Source organism: Spermophilus citellus, assembly GCF_964194105.1.
Source record: "Spermophilus citellus genome assembly, chromosome: 3".
Lineage (NCBI taxonomy): Eukaryota > Metazoa > Chordata > Mammalia > Rodentia > Sciuridae > Spermophilus > Spermophilus citellus.
Window position 1 is genome coordinate 153,395,122 of NC_138184.1, and position 17,984 is coordinate 153,413,105.

General features: G+C 31.9%; 1 protein-coding gene across 3 annotated transcripts in view; it reads left to right on the top strand.

Moving 5' to 3' along the window:
* SNX13 (sorting nexin 13) overlaps positions 1-16,493 on the top strand; it is a 146,849-nt gene extending 130,356 nt beyond the window's left edge. For 2 of the 3 annotated variants that reach the window (XM_081283845.1, XM_081283846.1), the window contains exons 20-26: positions 2,186-2,296; positions 6,260-6,421; positions 7,829-7,900; positions 10,093-10,238; positions 10,491-10,559; positions 12,690-12,802; positions 15,190-16,493. In XM_081283845.1, the coding sequence (XP_081139971.1) occupies positions 2,186-2,296; positions 6,260-6,421; positions 7,829-7,900; positions 10,093-10,238; positions 10,491-10,559; positions 12,690-12,802; positions 15,190-15,437 (921 nt within the window). In that variant the 3' untranslated portion in view covers positions 15,438-16,493. Of the gene's footprint in view, positions 1-2,185; positions 2,297-6,259; positions 6,422-7,828; positions 7,901-10,092; positions 10,239-10,490; positions 10,560-10,656; positions 12,125-12,689; positions 12,803-15,189 lie in introns of those variants that run through there. The other variant, XM_081283847.1, reaches the window with a different exon arrangement.
* Positions 16,494-17,984: the final 1,491 nt, after the last annotated feature.

Below are 17,984 nucleotides of genomic sequence, written 5' to 3' on the forward strand. Positions count from 1 at the left end.
TTGTGTCCGCCGAGAACTAAAAAATAAATATTAAAAAAAAAAATTCTCATTCTCTCTCTCTCTCCCTCTCTCTCCCCCCTCACTCTCTCTTAAAAAAAAAAAAAAGAACAGAGACTGGAAGTGTAACTCAGTGGTAGAGTACATGCTCATTAGTATACAGGAAACCCTGGGTTCAATTTCCAACATCAGAAAAGGAAAAAAATATATATTTTTACTATAATAGTGGAATAACAACCCTTTTTTGAGTAATTTGTCAAATGTGACATGCAGGCCAGTCAGGAATGTATAAACACTATTTCTGTGCTTATTGATTAACTGAGAAGTTTTCTAAACACTCAGTGTTTGGGATTTTGCTTTTTAAAGTTTAGATGAGTACATGCACACATGTACCTTTTCCAAATTAAAGTATAGGTATTTTATGGCATAATAAAAAGTTAAGTGTCTCAAATTCAATACATAGTATTGAATTGTATATTAAAAGTGAATAGATTTAATTTTAATTATCAGTGTAAATGCCTTCCATGGCCTAGAATGATTCTAAGGCTTCTAAAATTATAGAATAATTCAAGAGAGGTTTTATCATCTAAAGGGCTATTCTTTTTTTCTTTCTTTCTTTCTTTTTTTTTTTTTTTTTTTTTTGGTACCAAAGATTGAACTCAGGGGCACTTAACCACTGAGCCACATTCCCAGCCCTTTTTTAGTATTTTATTTAGAGACTGGGTCTCACTAAATTCTCTAGGGTCTTGCTAAGTTGCTAAGGCTGACTTGAACTTGTAATCCTCCTGCCTCAGCCTCTTATCTATAGCATCTTGGACATACAATTTTCTGTTGTGGAGTGACAACAAACATGTCTCACAAGTGACTTAGCTGCTTGAGTTATGAGTACTCCCAGAAATAATTCTGTTTTAGGCCTAGGTACCCAGATGTCAACTGTAATAATGATATCTCTTTATAGCTTTTTATACTGTTTACAAAGTTTGTGTAGTTCATAAAGTTTTCACATGTATTAGATAAAGCATCGGGCCAGATTTATTGGTTTCATTATTTAGGTTCCCTATCCTTTAGAAAAGTAATCAGCAAACTACAGTCTGCAGAGCCCATCTAAGCCTACCATCTGTTTTCTACTAGGAGTTTTATTGGAGCATAACCACTCCTTTCATTTACTATCCAGTGTGTATGGCTGCTTTCACCAACAGCAGAGTTGACTAGTTGCAGGGGAGATTCCATGGATCACAAAACCTAAAATAATTACTGTCTAGCTTTTACAGAAAAAGCTTGCTGACCCCTGCCTTAGAATTTTGTGAAACTTAGTAGTATACTGGATATTTTATTCGAAAGGTTTTTTTTTTTTTTTTTCCTGTTTCTCTCTCAAATATACTTAGCTGTGTCTGGGTTTGTTTTAACCATCATTGAAATTTCATGTTATGATGTACTAAAAATATGCCAAAAACATGAATTTTTGCTACTGTTCACCTTTTTCCTCTCTTGGTTTAAAGCTGAATGTCCGGTATCCTTTGTATGACTCTTACCACATTTGGTACTATAAAAAAATTACACATGCTGTAATTTTTTTATAGTACCAAACCTTAAAAACTGTCAATTATTTATAAGATTTAGAAAATGACTACCTTTTTTTTCCAAATTCAGTGCCATGAAGTATGTCTTTTAAATGTGGTTGTACCTTATACATCTTGAGTTTATGAACTCAGTATATCACAACTTCTTCCCTTGAAGGAACTAAGCTAGAATGTTACATTCATTGGCACTTATTATGGAAGCAATATTTTGTTTGGGACTCTTCATAATACTTGAAAGTTTTGTATGAATTTTTTTGGACTATTTGTTTCATAAAAATATGTTTCTATTGAGGGTTAACTCTTAGCACAATTATGTGAATAATGTAACTTTCTACTGTGTATCTTCTTAGTATAAACTGTAAGACCAGAAAATAGAATAGTAAATATATTTGTACAACTTTCACATTTCATGCACTAAAAGTTAAAATAGCAGGTGGGAAGATGATACATTATACTTAATTGTAATAGAGTTATTAGTGACTTCATTTTAACTGAGTAATTTTTTAAAATATAAAATTAAAGTTCTCTACATTCTTTTTATGAAATTATAAACAATAGTTAATTTCCATTATCTTATCAATTTAAGCTACACTTTCCCCCCTTGTTAGTTACTGTTAACTCCTGAAATGATGAAAGCATCTCCAGCTTTGGCTCACTGTGTGTATGATTTCCTTGAGAACAAAGCCTACAGTAAAGGAAAAGGGGACTTTGCTCGTAAGGTAAGCAAATCGTTGCATCGTTTATTTTTAAGTCTGCTTTTGTACTTTATTCTTGATAAAAGAAAATGAATTTGGATTTGTGTATGTTCTAAACTTGAAAATTGTTCTAAAACTTGGCCTATTTATCTTCTATATTTTATTAAACTACTGAGATCATTTCAGAATGTTCTACTCCCCTTCCCTCCTTAAAAGACTAGGCTTTTAAAAAAAAAATAAAAAATTAATTGAGTGGCAAAATAAATAAAAGTTAATAATTGTTAAGAAGAAGTTTACATAGTTAGTCTAGGATGGTTGATTTTAACATCCTAATGGATGGAAACATTAAATTCCAGGGTATAGACCTTACAGTGGTAAAAAATATTAATGGTGCTTATTTCTGTATTTCATGATCTAAGTGATTACATTTTAAACTGGGAGGCTGAGGCAGCCTCAGCAAAAGTGAGGCTCTAAGCAGTTTAGTGAGATCCTTTCTCTAAATAAAATACAAAATAGGGCTGGGGATGTGGCTCAGTGGTCGAGTACCCCTAGTTCAATCCCTAAAACCCCGACCAGAAAAAAAAAAAAAACAATCCAAATTTAAGTAGCTTTATTACCAATAGAAATGCATTCCACTCTTCTGTGTCTATAAAAAGTTACAAAAATGATACAAAGAATTCCTGAATACCCTTCACCCAGTATTCTAAGTGCTGCTATTAACACTATTATTGCTGCTGTTACTAGTAAGAACAGACATCTATTCAGAGGTTAATTATGTGCTGGACATTGTAATAGACACAATAGTATCTTATTATTCATCATTTTTAAGATATTCTACTGAATTGATAATAGCTCTTTAAGATAAAAGAAATATTATATTCAGTGCACACTTTTTTGTTTTTTAACAACCAGCAGTAGCTCTTACATATGGCTAAACAGTTATATACCACTTTTTAACAAGATCATGAATGCAGTCTAAAGATCTTTCTGAATCATTTCTGGTAATCCACAAAAATATATGTTTTCATAAATCATATTAATAATCACCAGTGTCATCTTGACCTCTTTTAATTTTTCAGAATACTTTTTATGCATATCAAGAATTTGGGGGTGGGGCTGGGGATGTGGCTCAAGCGGTAGCACGCTCGCCTGGAATGCGTGCGGCCTGGCCCGGGTTCGATCCTCAGCACCACATACCAACAAAGATGTTGTGTCCGCTGAGAACTAAAAAATAAATATTAAAAAAAATTCTCTCTCTCTCTCTCTCTCTCTCTCTCTCTCTCTCTCTCTCTCTCTCTCTCTCTCTCCCCTCTCTCACTCTGTCTTTAAAAAAAAAAAAGAATTTGGGGGTTTTAGTTTTGTGTTTTCTTTTTGGCTAATTATAATGTTTTTCCCTTAATTTCAGTGGAAATTAAATAGCATAGTAATTAATTAAAATACTGTACATACATTTTATGAGTGCTTATTTGTAGCTTAGGAAATAATACCTTATAATTCAATGATTATACAATTTATCCTAATTTAGTATAATGTGTGAAATAATTCCTAGGAAGAGTACCTGACAAGCATCCTTTTTCTGTGCACACAATATCTATCTAGTTTTGTATCATGATGTGAAGGCATTGTAAGCTATATGTAGAGATCTAAATTTAAGTTAAAATTTCATTGTATGTCCTTACAAAGAACTCAATTGAGTCTGTAATTGAGGTAGATAGTATCTGTGTCAGGCTAAACATACACTTATGCTAGCAATCCATAATTTACTTTTGTATCTGATAATCTGAAAGTATATCTTTCTTACCAAACATCTATTTTAAGACGCATCCTATGTTTCTGAAAGTATTAGAACATTGATGGACTCGCCTTTATGCTTATAAAATTCTGTTTCCTTCAGAGTTAGGCATTAGTCACCTGTGGAGATTTTTCAAAAAATTATTTCTTGATTCATGGCTATAAGGTTTCCTCTCACTTTAAAAAAGTGTTCAGTGATAGGTTACCCAGGCATAGATACCTTATGAGATTGTGTTCCTTTAACCAACTTGTTAAGTTGTATTTGCTGCACTTAACATCTCTGCTGTGAAATATGAGAATTTTAAAATTCTAAAATATGTTTGAATGTGTTCAAACAATTTTTAACTTAGGTGGTGGGTTAAAGTGAAATGCATGCCTTTTTTTTTTTTTTTTTTTTTTGCTTCTAATAAAATCGTCTTCTGTGAACATTATAACCTAGAGAAGTGGCAATTTTCCCTCAAGCTATACATTTTTATTTTATTTTATTTTTTTAGTTGTTGACAGTCCTTCCTTCCTTCCTTCCTTCCTTCCTTCCTTCCTTCCTTCCTTCCTTCCTTCCTTCCTTCCCTCCCTCCCTCCCTCCCTCCCTCCTTTCCTCCCTCCCTCCCTCCTTTCCTCCCTCCCTCCTTTCCTCCCTCCCTCCCTCCTTTCCTCCCTCCCCACCCCCAGGGACTCATTCTTTAGAATCTACATGTGTGACTTACAATATTAATTGCAGTTTTTAAAAAGTAGTTTTGGAAATAATGTCCTGATTGATTTGGACAGACTGTTCTGGTGAACCAAAAATATGTAGTATGTAGAATTAGAAAGGCAAAAATTAGTTTCATCTTCTTAATCCTTCTATTTCTCTTTACCAGTGATAGGATTTTTAAAAATCCTCCTTCATCCTGATTTCTGTCCTTTGGTTCTACTCTGGGGTATATTCTGACAGTGTCCTTCCTAAATTGGTTTTTCCATGAAGCATATCTGTAGTATTATTGACTCAGTTTAAGTCATAGAGTAACCAGAGCTTCCAATCCTTTTACAGTTATCTTGAATTTGTTTTGTTATTGTCCTAGTTATTTCACCTTTTCAAAGATTTTGTTTTAATTGAAGCCATGGAAACATAATTAGAGTGAAGAAGTTTTGTCTTCTTGCTATCATCTATTAACATTGTTATATTCCTTAAGCAATAAGGTTCATTTTTGTTACTATTATTTTGTTTTCTTCTTTCTTTCATGAGACATTATTTATTTTCCTTGACAGCTTTTATGAGACTCAGTGCTTTCTAAAATATATTCTTCAGTTTTGTACAACTGGGTTTGTGTTTTTCTTTTTCTTTTATTCTTTTTTTGGTTTCTTTAGATGTCTTTCCTTTACTTCATTAAAAGTATTTGACTTTTATACAGTCAGAATATCAGGTTTTGTTTCCTGTTTCTCTGGAGAGTTTTATTTCTTTTTATCTCTCTCTGTTTATATTTTCTTCTGTATATAATTTTTATATTTTATCTTTAAAAGGTATGATTTACCTTTCTAATTTGTAACTTCTCTTTTTCTTTTTAATGGGCTTCAAATTTTCTTGATAAGGTCTAACTGAACATATTATGTATCCTAAAAATTATTTTTAAAAAAGAAATCTAAATAGTTTCTTCAGCTTTCCAATTATTCATTTTACTAGCTTGTTTTCTTTTTAGTATATGCCCAAAATATCTGATTGTTTGATTTGTATTTCGATTAAAATATATAATGGCTGGGGCTGGATTTGTAGCTCAGTTGGTAGAGTGTTTGCCATACATGTGTGAGTCACTGGGTACTGATCCTCAGCACCACATTAAAAAAACAAATAAAATACAGGTATTGTGTTTGTCTACAACTAAAAATGTATATATATTTTTAAAAAGTATATAATGGCTAACTCAAGTAACTTCAATTTGTTTTGTAAAACTGTTTTATTCAGAATTTCTTTAATAAGAAGGCAGTGAAAGCTTATATTTATTTTGTAACCACATTAGTCAAATTTTTAAATCATAAGTGTGAATGTAAAAATACATTTTTAAGACACACAGAAGACAACATATCTTTAAGATGCAATGATATAGTACAGACTGAAAATGATTGTATATTTAATGTATTACATTTCTGCATTTTTCTGGACTTCTGGGTTGAATAACATGTCTGATACAATGATGTCATGGTACAATACCTTTTTCCCTTTAGATGGACACTTTTGTAAATCCACTTCGAAATTCTATGAGGAATGTTTCAAATGCAGTTAAATCCCTTCCTGATAGTTTGGCAGAAGGAATGACTAAAATGTCAGACAACATGGGCAAAATGTCAGAAAGATTAGGTCAAGACATAAAGCAGTCATTTTTCAAGGTAAGAAGATACTCTCAGTAATGTATAAAACAAACTATTTTTAAGTCAAGTAAGATGTATTGAATTCCTTGCATAGATTTACCTTATTTTCTTTCCGAAGTACTTTAGATGTATAGTCTTGTAAATGAAAAGCAAGAAAGGAATTTTTTTTTTTTTACCAGAAATGGATGCTGAAAAATCCAGTCACTCATCAGTCTTTGCTCTCATAGACTTCTAAAACCCATTTAAAACAATATGTAAAATTAGTAAAGTTGCTTTTTTAATTATTTTATTTCATTGTGTAAATCTATAATACTATAAATCCTGTAGCAAACCAAGTAAATGTTATTCACAAATAAGCTACACTAGTATTCTCTCAGGAAACACAAAAGTTATAGTTTCTCCTGATTCATATGATGGAGAGATGACCAGATCTAAGGGAGGAAAAGTCTTTATCCATGTCAGCTTCTGGGTCTGTGCAGTACTGTGTATGTTCTTCCTAATGGCACCGAAGTTTCCCAGGAAGCGTTTTCATTACATTAGCAGATCAAGCTACTGGACCAAGTAGTTTGGTGTATTTTTAATTTATATTTTTAAAATAATTTTGATATACTCTTTAAGATTATAGTCAAAGCTATTAAAAATCATAAAGCTATTAGAATTTTCTGTTTATTAGTCAGGTTTGAATGAAGGGCAAATATACGTAAGTATATATTCTTTGATATAAAAGGCAATTTCTAAAATAGTGTGGGTAAATCTTACTTTTCTATCAATTCTTATGCTTCTCATAATGCTCCAGTTTTATTTCTAGTGATGGAAAATATACCAACACTGAAATGAGTAACAGTACTATTTCTGATGCCATAATATTTGTGAATTTGTGCTAAAATCATTGAACTTTTCTAGGTTTTTTTGGTCATTACCAGAACTTGAAGGGGTTAAAATAGGTGATTATAATGTTCCTTTGATGCTGACAAATGATTTTCAACTAATATGGTTCTTTCTGTTTTCTGTCCTCTTAACTTATGTAACAATGAGTTAATTCCTTAAACCTATTAACATATTATCAAGAGCTTTTTAGGGTATAAGAAGATTAGAGTTCTGTTCTCTGGCTATGCTCCTGTTTAGTTTTCCATTCACTTAACCTCTAGTAGTTTTAAATTCTTTTACAAAGTATGGATGTTTGACTGAGTAATTTCTCCTTCCAAATTCAAAAGTCAATTCATTTTTAAAGAAAAAAACCTTGGGTAATGAAATAAACATTCTTTTATATAGGTCTCCCATTCTAAATTTTTTAAATGCTTATATATTGTACCAAAAATCAAATCAAATGGTGGTATTTGTTTTGTTTTGTTATTATGTTGTGTTCTTTCAATGCCTACTTTGTTGTGTTTACTTTTTCTTTTCTTCTTTTTTTTTAAATGTTAGGTGCCTCCTTTAATTACAAAGACTGATTCAGATCCTGAACATTGTCGAGTCTCAGCTCAACTTGATGATAATGTGAGTTAATTTTATTCTTGGTAATAAATATAATAGTTGTAATTCACACTATACTTGGCAGATCTTAACTTTTTGATAAATATATATCATTCATATACACATATTGTGTTAATCTTGGTGAATTTTTAAAAACTATACATGTCCATGTAATCTTCACTGTAATTGAAATAATAAAATATTTCCAGTACTCCAGATTGGCCCTTAAACTCTCTTGTCTTCACCGAGGATAATTTCAACCCCTAACTTTACCATGCCTTTGTGCTTTATGTAAGAAAAACTGTAATGTAGGTGTTCCTTTAAGTCTGGCTTCTTTGCTTAACATTGCAATGTTCTTCCATTTTGTTTTGTATGATTGTAGTTTCTTTGTTCTTGTGGCTTTGTAGTATTTCTCTGTAAATTGAGCACAATTTGTTCACTATGCATAAAACTCCTGTGAACATTCTAGTACATATTTTAGGATTAAAAAAAAAAATAGCTAGCACTCATTTCTGTTAGGTCTACACCTAGGAATGAAATTTCTGGGCTAAAGGGTATACATCCTGCTCAATATTCAGTATTTTGTGTTTAATTTTAGCCATTCTAATTTTGTTTTTCATGTGGATTTACATTTGTCTGATGACTGAAATGTTGAACCTTTTTTCATGTTTATCAACTACTTGGTGCACTGTCTTATGTGGGTATCCAGATCTTTTCCCCATGTCTATTGCATAGCTCTCTTTTTCTTTTTACTAGAATGCATTTTATAATCTGCTCTGTGCCTACTGCACAGTCATGAAATATCCTGTGATTTTCTTTAAAATGCTTTTTGTTTTACTGTGCTATCATTTAGATTTGCAGTTCATCTGGGATTAACTTTTACATATGGAATGAGGTAGAGGTCCTGTTGACCCAAACATCTTTTACTGAAAAGGCCTGTTCTTCCCTATATTGTGTTTCTGTCTTATCATAAATCAGATTATTATATTTATTTGAATTTGTTTTTAGGCTCTGTATTCTGTTCTATTAGGCAGATTTATTTTGAAGTAATAACAATCTCCTTTAAATTTCCAATTAAATTTATTTATAATAAACTGCCTTAATTGTTGCCTTTTCAAGATTATAATGTTTTATTACAAGTTTTGCTTGTATAATATCCATAACATCATAACTTTTTGTTTGTGGTGTTTACAGTTTACTTACTTATTAGAATTGTTGTATGGCACCAAACCTATGTGAATATGCTTTATTAGAAAATGGAGCAGTATTTATTCTGCCTTGGTAATGAAATGAGTCTCCCTTTCCCTTCTGGTTTGTTTAAGCTATTTTAAAGTTATAATAATCTTCTTTTGTGGAATGCAAAGTACACTAAAAAAATGTTTACAACATGATAATGAGATATTCTTTTTTCTATATTTAAATTGTAACATTGATGAGAAAATACTTGGGAAGAAAATCTCATTAGTGAAAAAAATTACAAAATTCTGACAATTCTGTGTAATCCTAAATCTTTACCTGTTTTTTACTTCCTGCATAATTTTGCACATGAAAGCATTCCACTTCTTAATTTGTAATCTCATTGATTGAATACTCATAATAAAAGTGTACTAATTTTCTGTTGTTAAAAGCTAAAGGAAAATTCTACTAAGCTAGTGAAATGTGGCTTTATAATGTTAATTTAGATGTAGGTTGAATTGAATTTCAACTTCTTTTTCCTTAAAACACCTAATTATTCCCAACTTACTCACTAAGCCAAACACTTTATTCTGTGTTGTTTTATACTATTAAAAACAGTGATATTGAGAATATTTCATCCTTATGAGAAATATGATAAAGTAAGCAAAGAGTCTAGCATTTGCTTGATCAAACTAGTACAACCTCTATTAAAAGTTATGAGAGAGAAATCATCTTTTGTTATGCCATCACGAACCCCCCTTTGATGGATACACTTTGAGAAGTTTGTGGGTTTTTTTTTTTTTTCCCCTACAGCCTTGGAATTTACTCATCATTATAAAATTTTCTATTCTGGCAAAATTACTGCTAAAAAAATATTTTTTTTTCCTAAATTAGAATGAAACATCAAATTTTGAAGGCTATCATGTAACTTGTTCTCTAATTTACTGAAATAGTACCAGTTTGTAAAGGCAGCAAAATAACCATTCATACTGGATGTAACTCTGATACATTTATTTCTGTTTCTTCCCATATTTTGTCAGGTGGATGACAATATTCCACTTAGGGTAATGCTGCTTCTCATGGATGAAGTATTCGACTTAAAAGAGAGAAATCAGTGGTTGCGAAGAAATATAAAAAACTTACTTCAGCAACTTATTAGAGCTACATATGGTGATACTATAAATAGGTACATCCCTCCCATACCTTTGGAGCTTGATCTTATTTATTACTTATCTTTTAAACTTTCACTTCTAGAAATAGATTTCTCAACCTTCATGCCAGAATATCTTCTCTGGGCCTTTAAGAAGATAATTAAAGCAGTCTGTTGCTCTCAGAGATATTTATACCCAGATTAGTGTGCATGCTTTATAAAAGTTGTATTTATTTTATTCACCTTTTAAAATTTTAAGTATATTCATTTAAATTTATTTGCTTTCAGAAAAATAGTTGACCATGTTGATTGGATGACCTCACCTGAACAAGTAGCTGACTCAGTGAAACGTTTCAGGTATATCTTAAGACACGGTCACTTCTTTCAGGTAGTACAGAGTTTAGCATTGTTATCACTAATTTTTACTACTTTTATTTCTTTCCGGGCCATAAAGTTGGTTTCTGCTCATCATTGGTGAACATAAAGAATTGTAAGCATTGTAAGAAACATTTGTCTCATGAAACTATTCGTCTTTGTATTATTAAAAAGAGAATAGAAAGAATATAAAGAAAAAAATGAGATGATTGGCTACATTTTATCACAGTACTATAACTTTAAGATAATCAATATTTGTATAGAGATTGCAATATAATAAAATACTAGTTTTAGAGATTAGTTTTTTTTCAGTTGTATTTACTAACCTTGATTTTAAGTGAAACTTCCTAAGAGAGTATCTCTCTCTGGCCATGGTCTAATTTTTAATTACATATTTGAGCTTTTGAGGATAATACAAATTAAACAGCTTTGACACATTAATTTCTGGGTTCATATACAAAAATATATGGAGTTCCTCCCCTGTGCCAATCATTGAGGAGTGAGAGATAAGATGAGAAAATTAAAGATTAAGAGAAGTAGTATGCCCAAAGGCACATATGATAAAGAAAATGAGAGATCTGGCTTTTTTACGGTTTCTCCCCTTTGTACCAGAAATTGGAATATCTGCCCTGGCATGTCCATTTTGTTTCAGGGTAGAAAAATGATGTTTCTCTGTAGCATTGATTTCTAGCCTTGGCTGTATGTTGGAAACACCCAGAGAGCTTTAACATGCACCAATGCTTGAAGGGCTGGCTGTCTTAGATAACCAAGTGGAAGGCCTGAACATTTCAGATTTTTTAAAGCTCCCAGGATTTCTAATGCAGGGATTGTTTGGGGGAGTTTCTCTCTCTCAGATCAATTCTGGATAGAGCAAGTTTCTCTCGCTTAGTTCCTGCCTTTGGACCAAACATTAGGAAATGGGAATCAAATATAATGTGAAAGTCAAGGTGAATGGGTTATTGTATGCGTGATAGGACTACTATACTCAATCCAGTTATAAGTTGTGGGCATGGGATGTAGTTTTATGTTGAATTAGTTATAAGGAGAATGGAGTGGCCCAACTGAGAATAGCTGTTAAACTCTAAGGTATTCAAATTTAAGATCTCATAAGTTTGGGGATGAATTGTTCAGTCAGCAGGTGCTCACTTTTTTTTTTTCAAAATTTTTAAATTCTAATTACTTATACATGATGGTAGAATGCATTTTGACACATCATACATAAGTGGAGTATAACTTCGCATTCTTCTGGTTGTACATGATGTAGAGTTACACAGGTCATATATATGCACATAGGGTAATAATGTCTGATTCATTCTACTATTATTCCTACCCCTTTACCCCCTCTTCTCCCTTTACTCACCTCTATCTAATTTAGAGTGCCTCTGTTCTTCTCCCCGCCCCCTTATTGTGAATTAGCATCTGCATATCAGAGAAAACATTTGGCTTTGGTTCTGTGGGATTGGCTTATTTCACTTACAATGATATTCTCCAGTTTCATCCATTTATTGGTAGATGCTATAATTTCATTGTTCTTTAAGGCCGAGTAATATTCCATTATATATATACCACAATTTCTTTATCCATTCATCTGTTAAAGGGCAACTAGGTTGGTTCCATAGTTTAGCTATTATGAGTTGAGCTGCTATAAACATTAATATGGCTGCGTCACTGTAGTATGCTGATTTTAAGTCCTTTGGGTATAAACCTAGGGTAGGATAACTGGGTCAAATGGTGGTAGTGTTTCAAGTTTTCTAAGGAATCTCCGTACTGTTTTCCATAGTGGTTGCACCAATTTTCAGTCTCACCAGAGGTTCTGACTTTTGAGTTTAAATGTTTGGTTATGTTTGTATATTCCATTTTGTTGTCTTTGTGTTTATGAGCTACCAAAGGGCAGAATATATCTGCCATTTTTCTTTGTAATCCTCTTACACCTAAAATTAAGTCTTGCACTTAGTTGTTTTTTGTTGAATATCATTATAACTATATAAATTTTCAGAAATGTTTTATCTTTCCATTCACATTTGTGTTTTCTATAGAAATTTGAAATAATTTCATTAACTTATGTCATTAGAAATGAAAATATTTACAGAGATTTTTAATCTTCTCTAACAGAGATGCATTTTGGCCAAATGGCATTTTAGCAGAGTCTGTTCCATGCAGAGATAAAGCTATTCGAATGAGAACAAGAATTGCAGGAAAAACTAAATTATTTGCAATTATGCCAGGTGAGTGAGCATGTAATTTGTAGTTCTGAATTTTTAGAATTTATCATGCTAGATTAGCTATTTCATTTTATTATAATAACTACTATCTTAATGGTTTACTATATAATTGTGCTAGGTATTTCTTATATATTCTTAATTAACCAACAGTCCTGTAAAACAAAACACTATTAATATCATAGCTTTATATGTATGGAAACAGTGCTCAGAGAGGCTAAATAATCTACCAAAGATTTCTAACTCCTAAGTGACAGAACTGACTCATCTTTGAGTGAATTGAAAGTGTGTGCTTTTAACGACTTCACTCTGCTGCATTAAAACATTTTGGTTATTAAATCATTAAATATGTGATGGATGAATGGCCTAATAAAAGAATATGAAATGTGGATTTTTAAGAAAAAAATGTTTGTTCCACATAGAAACAACTGATTGGTCTATTATTAATCTTCAGTGATTTAAATTTTAATCCCAAAGGGGAAACATAGTAACTCTAATTTGAGTTACTTGCTTAAGATATGGCTGACTCTCTTAGAAGAATGTGTTTCATTTGTCTTCTTATAAGAGAGAGGCTGTATGTATAATATGAATATTGGTTTTGTATGGCTAGAAGGAGGTTTTGTCCCTTATTTTTTTATAAATATCTTTAAAAATGCCTAGATAACTTTTCTCTGTATTTTAATTATGGATGTAGAAAATGGACAAGACATATTTATAAATTCTTTACTATCATACAGTACCAATTTCTGTGCTTATAAAACTTTAAGCTTTCTCCTATGTCAATTAAATTAGAAATTTGCCACATAACTTAATTCTTACATATACTGTTGCACTTGGTGGTGTTAAAGCAAAGGAATAACATTTTAGAAAAACAGTAACTTTTAGAATATTTTTCCATATTTTATATTTGTGCATATAGTTGTACTTAATGGTAGGACTTGTTGCATATTCATATGTTCACACAATATAACTGTATAGGATATTTCATATACTTTTATGATAACCAGATTGTGCTACAGACAGATTTAATTGTACAACTGGAAGGAATCTTAATTCACTTATTTAGTAAATATTTATTGAAAGTGTTTCATTCCAGGCACTGTTCTTTGCATATAGCATTGCTTTCTTGAAGCTTACATTCTCTTAGGAAGATACCCCCAAAACAAATAATTAAGTATAGTATAATAGTGGTAAATACTAAGAAGAAAAGTAATGCAGGGAAGGGGCATGAGTAATGTCAGGTGCATTACATTTGTAGATAGAATGACCAAGGGAGGAGGCCTCACTGAGATGACATGGGTATGAAGATCTAAGTGAAGGTAGATAGAAAAGTATATGATTATATGTTTACATAATCTGTTGCCTGCTTTTTAGTAAACTTGCAGCATATTTGCTTTAAACTATATTATACTCCTGGGTAAGTACAGATCTTTTGGAAGTTTCAGGTTCCTTTCTCAAGGAACAAAAATAATATTTATGCTTGGGGCTCTGATTATGAATAATTCTAGAATAATCATATATGTTGTTCCTGTACTCCACTATCTCTATAACTTCATTAGGTGAATTCCGAACTTGCTTGTCATACCATCTTTACTTTTCCATTCTCTTCTCTACTTTTCTCTTACAGGAATTCTAAAATTCAGCATAACTTTTCTACCCCCATTTCTTGAATATGATTGTTGTTTTTACACTTACTATTCATTTGTTCATTGATGTTTTTTCCACCAAGGCTAATTCTTCATCTCTTTATATGTATCAAAATTGTGCCCAAGTAGCAAAGTCTACTAGTTTTCATTTCCATAAAGACACATTTTCCTTATTATCTCACAATAAACATCTTTATACTTTTAATATTTTGGTGGCACTATTCCTATGCTACAGTTTTTTTTTTAGTGGCGGTTTTTCCTTGTGTACTGGTAAAACATTATTCACAATCTTGGATTAGTTTGTTAACTTATAGAGTTTCTGATTGCTCATTAGATATAGTAAGAATGTTTGTGTACTGTTATAGAATTTACAGATGACAGCTTATAAGGATATTGGCTATTAGAAATCCCCATTTAATAAATGAGGAAACAGAGAAAGGATATCACATGGGTATTACAGGACAGGATTGCGACTGTAATTTGCACTCTTTTGAGTTTGCATCCTTACTCTCCCTGTGCCATATTGTTTCCCAGTATCTACTGTATAAGTGGATGGTAAGTGCATGCATGCAAACATGCATAATTTTAAGTCTCAGTTATAAAACAGCTGAAATGCATTAACTGGATGCATGCTATTTATCAGTTACTCTATTGTGTGCTTTACATACTTCATTTAAGATCATAACTTAAGCCTTGTTTGCCTTATTTAAACAATGAATTCTGTGTATTTTTCCCTTCTTGATTTAGATGAACTGAAGCACATTATTGGAGCTGAGACAACACGGAAAGGCATTCTTCGTGTTTTTGAAATGTTTCAGCACAACCAGCTAAATAGGAGAATGGTTTATGTCTTCTTGGAAGGCTTTTTAGAAACCTTATTTCCACAGTATAAATTCCGTGAACTTTTCAACAAACTGCATTCACGGTCAAAGCAGATGCAGAAATATAAACAGAAACTTCAAACTACTCAAGCGCCTTCTTTACAAAAAAGGTGACACTCCAATCTATGAAGCTGGTGTTCATTTTGTCCAGAACTAATGGTATGGACAGATCTTCTGGGGCTTAACTCATAAACTGTTGTGTCTGCACCAGTCTTTTAGTGTCTCAAAATAGAATATTAATACATCCATAAGACTCTGGTTCTTCTCATTCTCATCTATAATCCAGCCACTACCACAAGAGATTTCTGTGTCTTAAATGATTTGGTGCATAATTTGCAACTTTGAGAGGATACTGCCCTCATCTCATGCAAGAATGACATTGGTCTCTTCCGTTTCAAACTAATCAGCATTCTCCAGCAATGACAAAGTGCCAGAGTGTATATATGAGAGCTAAGGAAAGCACAAAACAGTGGTTCACAGATAAACTGACTAATTTGTTTTAACAGTTGGAGACTGTGCAATGTATGATTTGGATAATGATTTTGTAGGTCCTTGTCATCATTTTAGGTAAGTGTGGACTTGCCAGGTGAATGATCTTTAGAATATGTGTTTCAGATATGGGAAAAGTGACAGAATGCCCTTACAGAATGAAATAACCTTATTCCCAAATTACAGTTTTGTAACATTAAAGAAAACAGTATAAAATGAAACCAACTAGAAATAGAATTTGGTTGGATTTTATTATTCATTGGTATAAAACAAATTTTAATTGATTCATTTTTGCTTTAAGGGCTTTGTTTTGCTTTATGGTTCTCAGTTAAGTTTTTTTTTTGACGTTCTGTGTGGAAAAAGAAGCATGTGGTAGCTCTCACTTAAGTTTCAAAATTATTAGTTTTTAACAGATTACTGATTATACAGAAGGGGAATAATTTGTTGGAGGAACTGCCAAATACATTCTGTCCTTCTAAAAATTTGGAAATTAAAAGAAAACAGTACTCTATTGAAAGTTACCATATGATAATTTTAAAATTGCGTGATCTAGACATGCCTTAGGTAACTACAAAAATAGCAAATCAGAAGATTAATGAGTGTATTAGACATATGTAAACATACAAATTCCTAATTCTATTATGTGTATATATGAAAATAAATAATGAAAACAGAACTCTACTATTTTTTAAAATATGCTTTTATTTATATTTCGCATAATGTAAAATTCTAAATAAAGCTAGTAGGCAAAACCCCTTGGTGTATACATTGAAGTCCCTAAAATAATTTTATACCAACAAATACTTTTTTCAGTTTTGACGCCTCTACATTTCCTAGCTTCCTCACTCTGTTTTGTCCATCTCTAAAGTCTTCATATCCCCTGTGTGCAGGATTTCTGCATAATTTTAAATACTTCATTGACTAAAGGTTTGGATGTGTCTGCTTTTTTTGTTTTAAAAATCTTTAACACTAAAACCTTAAAATAGTGAAGCTACTTATCAGACCACTGAGCCAGGATTAAAAGAATGACCGGGTGCTTAAGATAAAGGGACAGAGCATTGGTATCCCAGTTATTTGGGAGCTTTAAGATTGGAACAAGATATTAGTGTCTTGTTTTCACTTAGACCCTACTTTTAAAGTGAAGCCTATTAATGGGATAAATCCTTCCTTTAAAGCTTTATAATAATCATATTTATTAATGATGCTGTGTGCGTACTTGCAGTGTACACATGCTCAGCATGTGTTGCATGTCTTCAGAATTACATAAATGAAATCCCTTTCATTGCAACTTGCAAGTGTAAAAAGATGCTCAGTGGCTGTGATGGAAGAATTATTTCTTCTACTTAGTCTGTCTCCCTGTTCCAGCCCCTCCCCTCACCCCAGGCTGTAAAAGTGGGATATGTGAAACCTATCTGTGGAAAGCATCAGCATGGCCATAAGTGCAATGATTTTCATACATACCCCTGCCCATTTCAAGTATATTTTTGACATGAATAAATTAAGTGTATACAGAAGAAGAGCCTAGTGTGTACATGTGGGAAAAAAAAAAGTATATAATGTGAGGAACACTGACCATCAACCAGGGAAAGAAAGGTCATGTAGGATAGCAAATTTTCCTAACCGAGCCCTGCAAGTTAACTGCAATCATACCAAAAACTATTTGAGTAAATGGGTTTTTAAAGTAAATTTTGTTTAAAAGAGTTTATATTTCAAAAGCAGAAATGTCAAATGGTAGTCTATAAACGGTGGTGCATCTTCTCTATGCACATCTGTGTTTTACATCAGAGAGAGCCGTGGTCATGCTAAATTTAGAGATACTTTTTAAATGACTTGGTCAAGCTGTGTGTAAAATATTTAACTCATGAGTCAAGTACAATGTACTATGTTTAATAAAGTTGTTACATTGAATGCATTTATTGCATATATGGATATATACATGAAAAGGCGTTATGTCCTCTGATATTTGATTTTTGAATGTGTTTTTAAGTCAGTGGTGCCTTTAGGCAATGAACCTTCAAAATTAATCAATCTTTGTTTGGGTTTTCTGATTTTTCAGGTAACGTGTAAACTACTTAGAAACCACATAGTTTATTCACCTAAAAATTTGATTGTATGATTTAAACATAGCACTTAGATGAGCATTTCCTATAATTAGGGTGTTCTAAATAGTTG